Source organism: Lactuca serriola, chromosome 8 (assembly GCF_051521515.1).
Source record: "Lactuca serriola cultivar US96UC23 chromosome 8, Lser_US96UC23_V15, whole genome shotgun sequence".
NCBI classification, from domain to species: domain Eukaryota; kingdom Viridiplantae; phylum Streptophyta; class Magnoliopsida; order Asterales; family Asteraceae; genus Lactuca; species Lactuca serriola.
This window is the reverse complement of record NC_136415.1, coordinates 187,179,620-187,186,474: the sequence shown is the minus strand read 5'-3', so window position 1 is coordinate 187,186,474 and position 6,855 is coordinate 187,179,620. Positions and strand designations below refer to the sequence as shown.

The 6,855-nt window shown below is 29.9% G+C and overlaps 1 protein-coding gene across 1 annotated transcript; it reads left to right on the top strand.

Moving 5' to 3' along the window:
* The first annotated feature begins 3,099 nt into the window (after positions 1 to 3,099).
* On the top strand, positions 3,100 to 6,031 carry LOC145067680 (replication protein A 70 kDa DNA-binding subunit B-like). The gene is made up of 11 exons (XM_079014765.1): positions 3,100 to 3,249; positions 3,362 to 3,629; positions 3,739 to 3,838; positions 3,918 to 4,031; positions 4,655 to 4,796; positions 4,864 to 4,872; positions 4,930 to 5,066; positions 5,156 to 5,276; positions 5,358 to 5,537; positions 5,616 to 5,684; positions 5,774 to 6,031. Exons 1-11 carry the CDS (start codon positions 3,100 to 3,102, stop codon positions 6,029 to 6,031), a joined length of 1,548 nt encoding a protein of 515 aa, XP_078870891.1.
* Positions 6,032 to 6,855: the final 824 nt, after the last annotated feature.

Here is a 6,855-nt window from a genome sequence, read left to right as displayed (position 1 = left end):
TCTCAAATGCACCGAAAAATGAAAATGGCATGATTGTCCATAGTTCATCGTTTGGTCTCCGCTTATTCAAAAGCCTTCCCCATATGTCAACATGTTGCAGTTAAATTTAATTTAAACATAAGGAGCTTATAAATTATTTAAAATTTAAATATAAAGAAATGTTTTCATTTCGCTTCATCTAAAAATCCCAAGTCACATGCATAAAAAAGCAGATCCCAAAACTTGTCTTCCTTTTTTCATTGTATAACTGATATTTCATAAAAACAGTCGGTTTGTTTCTCATGTATAGAGAAGAGGCGTTACAACCCGGCATCACATACGGCTTCAATAAAAGTGTCGAGGGATCGCTGACAGATACGGGGGGTGGTGGTTCGTTGTGTATTACCCCACATGTACGATATCGGGGGGCATTTTGAACCTACATTATATACGTGGTCAATAACTATCCATATAGTAATAAAATTTTAGTAAATATAATTTTTAACATACTTACCGAAACGTATGAAAAGGTAAGATATTGAGAAAGTTTCAATAGCCTAACCGGAAGACTTGGTTTTGCAATAAGAGGCTCGGGCATATGATTTTCCGCATCACAATGTCGCTAGCAACAACCTTCTTTTTCTTCTTCTTCTACAAAAAACATATAAATTTTTTTAATATACTTTCAAAAAATAAAAAATGTAATGTACAAAAAAATTATAACCTCTTTCACGATTTGTTTTTGTTTTCTACAATCAAACTTTGGTTGATTATCAACATCATCATCCTCGTTTACTCGATTTGATTTCCGTGGACTACCAAATTCTTGGCCCACCGGGTTTGGCATCCGATAATTAGCATCGACATTCTCATTCCCGTACATTTAAAGAAAAAATAATTAATAAAAAAGCAAAGCAAATTTAACAATTAATTATTTTACCTCAAAAGCTTTATTAAAAATTGATAGTAAATTTCTAAGATTAATTATTTTACCTCAAAAGCTTTGTTAATAAATTCTTCCAATTCATCCTCTTCTCGAAATCCCCCTTTATTTTTCATTCATCGGATTTCTTCCTCCAAAGATTGAAGTCTTGCCAGTATTTCTCGGGCTGTTCTTTTATTAATTCTCACTGTATGAGGTTGTTCGGTGGACTGGGTAGATTGGATGTTTCCACATGATGGATCAGACGAAGATGCCCCCTACATAAATTATTTTATTTATCAATAATAGTTGAAAAAATATTAATATACTAGATTCTACTTTTACCATTATACTTACATCTTTTCTAAAGTTATAGCGTACAGAAGAATAGACTTCAGACGATTCACAATTCAAACTAGTAATATATGACAAATAATGTGCGGTAGAGGACTCAGCATCTGAGGCAATCATCTTTTTTTTGGGTTGATACGCATCGTCCTGGTCAACATGGAAAACATCGCAAACTTTCTTCCAAGTCAACTTCCTAATATGAAATCACTGCAAGATACGAGGATATAAATTATTTTGTTGTATCGCAGCATTTCCCCAAACTATTTGGAACATCATCCGTATCCATATCTTGTAATAAATATACATTAGTTTATAAGTGTTAGCAATAAATAAAATTATCAAAAAATGAAGACCAAAAAATTTATAAATTTATTTTTTTAATTACTTAAATATACCTTCAAAGGAATAACAAAACCCGATAGTGTATACACATAAGGTTCTGTTGGATGTTTGGACATATGATCCTCAAATTTTTTAAACATACCCGACAATTTAGGTTATATTTTACTTCATAGATAACTCCCCCAAGAGAACCTTTATTTAAAAACAAAAGTATTAGTTAAACATATAAAAAATAGTATTTTACTAAAAATATTAAATTGATAAATACCTATTCCATCCATCCAGGTTCTCCAGCACCCAAAAAAAATTCTTTGGTGACTTTATCATTGGGCTCTTTTCCCAAAAAACCTTGATTCAAAATATATAGCAAAATGACACGGACACCATCGTGAGCCGATATATCATTGAGTCGTTGATTCAAGATAAGGAGCTCTAAATTTTCTACAAGTAAACTAGTGTCCGTACGATATGGCAAGACTCTGGATCGAAATGTATTTTCACCGTATTCGTGTTTATACATTATTGAAAATTCGATCATTGATCTAGGACACCGGCCCATGTAAAGTCCGGACACAGTACAAAACTCCTCGGGCCCAAATGATAATGTACGTCTAGAAAACCTAAAATGTAGATGCTCAACTGCGTCCGTTTCAGTAGTGGGACGCAACATATGTAGTAACAACAATGAATAAGAAGTCTGTCTCCGGACAGAGCTGGTAGGTCCAACAAGTAACCGAAGCTAGTTGTTGAAAAAATACATCGCACTAGTCCGTTCAAGCCATTCAAAACTTCATGCAACTTATGACATGAAACATTGATAGATATGTTACACATCATGTTTTTGTTTGGAAGCTACGAAATTATATAAACATTAAGGTTAAATAAAGTTGTATAAAAGAAAAACAGTGTTAGAGAAGTAGACAAATCACACAATATAACACTTAATCATTCATTTCATATATTCTATTTAGTTTGTATAAAATAACAAAGAAAAATAATTGACAACATTTTTTGTATTTTCTATACTAATAGTATACCAAATATAACATTGTACTTTGAAAATGGTGTGATAATAAAATATTTTATAACCCGAAACTACCAAAACACAATGTTATTTTATTAATACATTATACTTCAAAGTATCTACCCATTATACACATAGAAACTTTTTCAAATGGATAGTACATTGCTATTGTATGGTATAATCGATACATAAAAAATAACATACTTTATCACAAAATGGAAACATGGAATCACAACATATATACACTTGTTAAAATTCCGTAAAAATAATTTGTTTTTGAAGAAAAATGAAATATATATATATATATATATATATATATATATATATATATATATAACCGTAGGTTTTAGGAAACCTACAGTTTCTTTTTTTAAAATCAAAGAATCGACAACATATACAAATGTTTATTGGTTATAAAAATTTTTTAATAAAAAACCCAAAAATACGGTAGGTTTTTTGGAAACCTGCGTGTTACAGATTCATGGCTCCAAAAAACATCACACTACTTGGACAACTTGATTTGTCGCATGAGAAGTTCACTTTGAAAGTTCGAGTCATTCGATTGACTAAACAACTAACTTATGATAAGAAGAAGACTTTTCGTATTGATATGATATTAGTTGATGAAGAGGTATTTATTCAATTTTCAGTTTTTTTTTTACTCATTTTTTGTTAAGCATACTACTTCTCAATTGTATTCTAATAATTATGTTATTATTCTAAATTATGATTTTTGCATATAGGGTACTAAAATTGAAGCTCAAGTTCCAAGTAGGTGGGTTTTCAGATTTGAAAAGATGCTTGCTGAAAATGAATCTTATTATATCGAGAATCCTCAAGTTGGTGAAAACACTGCGGATAACAAATTTGTGAATAATTCAAACAAATTACATTTCTGTCCAATCACAATGGTTACCAAATCCTATGATTTTGTGGGTCCTCTGTACGGTTTTTCTTTTGAGAACTACCAAACAATCATTGAAAATAATATTCCAGAAAAAACACCAGTCGGTTAGTGCTTAATCTAAATTTAATTATTTAATTTATTATACTTTTCTTTCTTACATTACCATTCCTAATCCCTGTGTTCTACTTTGTGTTATACTTTGATTTTCTCTAGATGTAATTGGTCACGTGCTTTTATATTTTCCAATGGAGACTTTTATGTCAAAGCATGGCAAGGAAACACTTAGACAGAATGTGCAAATCCAAGATTTAGAGTGAGAATCGTTTATTGTACACAAACAATTTTATTTTACCTGTATAACAATCTCATTTCCCCTTACTTCATTTTTTCAGAGGCCGAAAAGAGAGTGTTACTTTATGGGATGAGTATGCTCAACAATTTGTTGATTATGTGTCAAATAATCCGGAAGAAAGGACTGTTATAATAATTATTCAGTTTGGAAAAATGTCTGATTATTGAGGTATGTTTCTTACTTTAATAATATTTTTTGTTTGGTTACCATTATTGTCCCTTCACAAATCCAATTTTTTAAATAAAGCTTGAATTAAACAACTAACCTATAGACAATATGCATCATATGCATATTTGTGCCCTATAAATTATGTTTTATAGTTTTTTCATTATAACGTATACTATTATTCTTTTTCATGACTAATTTGCCCCTGAATCTTTATATTATTTTTCCAAAAGTAAAATTTAGTACAAAACATCAAAAGCAAAAAACAACATTATACTTTAACAAGTAAAAAATTCCTCCCACTTTAAACAACAAAATCATAGTATATTTTATTGGGAACCAATTGTACTGTTTTCACCCTACTCAAATAACTACAACATAAAAATTAATATTTGTTCCATTTTTTACACAGAAACCTGAAATATAACTCTTTTTTGCAGGTCGTTTGTCTGTTTCAAATTGATACTCTGTTACCAAGCTTTACATCAATGCTAACATAGAAGAAATCCTACTATTCAAGAACACGTTAGATAGCTTCCATCTTTTTTTCTTAATATTGTATTGTTTTTATGCATTTTTACATAACAAAAATTAAACTTTATTCATGAACAGTTTGGTTTCCAAAAATTCTTTTGAAAATCTGTCTGCTAATCGTAGCAAAGATTCATCATCCCTGTTGTTGTATTCTAAGACCGATGAGTTTCTTTTGAAACATGAGTTCAAACCCATTACCGAAATCCAAGAAATCACAAAGGTATTTTTTTTCAAGTTTTACCTAATTTCAATTGATTGTATACTAAAACAACTTCTGTTTTTTATAGGTAAGCCGAGTAATTGTGCTTGGTACAGTTAAGCGTGTGTGCACAGATTTTTCATGGTATTATTAGGGATGTAAATCGTGTCATAAGAAGTTTGATGAAGATATTATGATGAAAATTAAGCTAAATGATGGATCAAACGGCAAAAAAATGGTTGTGTGTTCATCCTCAATCTGCAACAATAAAGTTGTATCTGTTCTTCCTAGGTATTGAACACATGCTTTATGCTTTCTCATTGTTATTATTTTTTTACACATTAATGAAATATTTCATTATTGTTTTTTAATATGTTTAGGTTTAAAATCCCAATTAGAGTCGAAGATCCTACAGGAGTAATTTCATTGACTCTTTTTGATGGTGATGCTAATAGGCTTTTAAGAAAAAATGCACAAGAATTGTTGGAAATTTTTAATGAGGTTGGGTCTGTTTTACTACACAACTTAATTGTTCTTCTCATGTTTTATCTTACATGTTATTCAATTCCATTTGTCTTGTAGGATGGTAATACTGCTATTTTCCCAGTTGAAATCACTGATTTGCTTGAGAGGAAATTTGTGTTTCTGATTGAAGTTTCTAAATATAATTTGAAAAATAAAGTACAAGGGTATTCAATATGCAAGTTGACTGCTGACCGTAAAATACTTTCTGAACTTGAAAAGAAGTTTACAGTTGACGAGGTATTAATTTTGCACAATTTATTTAATCCCTATAATATTATATTGTTTAAGACATTCTTAGTATGTTCTTATTGGTAGCATGTTGATTCCGACTCATTCAACACTGCAACCTTTGAAGTCACATCTCAAGAAACTACCAATTTGAAGGTGCTATTTATTTTAGATTTAAAGTTTAATTTTAATTTAACTTTATTTGCATTACTACTTAACTAACATTTTTTATGTACTTAAAAAAGGATGCAATATCATTCACCGGAGATAACATCACTCCAGCCTCTAATGTTGAGAAAAGCACAGCGACGAGTCTGTTGGCCAAATACTGTTTTTCTAAAGTTGTATCTCCCAATGCAGAGCTAAAGCGCAATCTTTATGAAGTTTACGATGTTGATGACCCACTAGCAATGTCATCGACAAAAGTGCGTTCAAATATCATGGATGATGGCTTTTCGGGACATGGCAAGATGGAACTTTTGATTCCAAAAATAGAGAAATAAATGCATCTTTAAGCATATAGCCCAATTGGATATTTTAAGTGGATTCTCCCTTTTAAAACTATTTCAACTTTTGTTTTTTCTTTGTGTGGGTTTGTTTTGCTTTGATGGTTGGAACTATTTGACATTATTTTATTTGGATTGAATTACCTTTATGAAGTTATTACGATTTTTTTGGTGAAAATTCCATTTCGCTTTTTCTATTCAGTTTTACAAGTTTTGCTATGTGTTCCTGGTTTTCCCTTGAATTTATACATCTTTACTTAAACAACACAAAAAAGCAAATAAAAAATCAATCTTTATAACACATATTCTCTTTATAGCACATATTAGCTTCCTTTTATTCCAATTGTACAGTGTTTGTTGATTTTACTGCATTAAATATGTTTGTTTTAATAATGTAATAGCATTCTACTTTATAGATTGTTTATTTTTAACATTATAGAGCTATATTTGGGTTTAGTTTTATGATTTTGCGGTTCTTAAATAATATTTCCCCTGCTCCTGTTGTTTTTGTTTGTTAATTTGTGTAATAGCATCATAATTTATATATTGTTTTTACATCATAATAGCATCATACTTGCCTATTATCCATTAATAGCATCATAATGTATTATTTGATCGATACAAATGAAAGTATGATGCTATTAAGGGATAAAAAATGAAAAACTTCATTTCTTGTAATAACCTCGTGTAGTACACGGGTCTCACACCTAGTATATATATATATATATATATATATATATATATATATATATATATAACCGTAGGTTTTAGGAAACCTACAGTTTCTTTTTTTAAAATCAAAGAATCGACAACATATACAA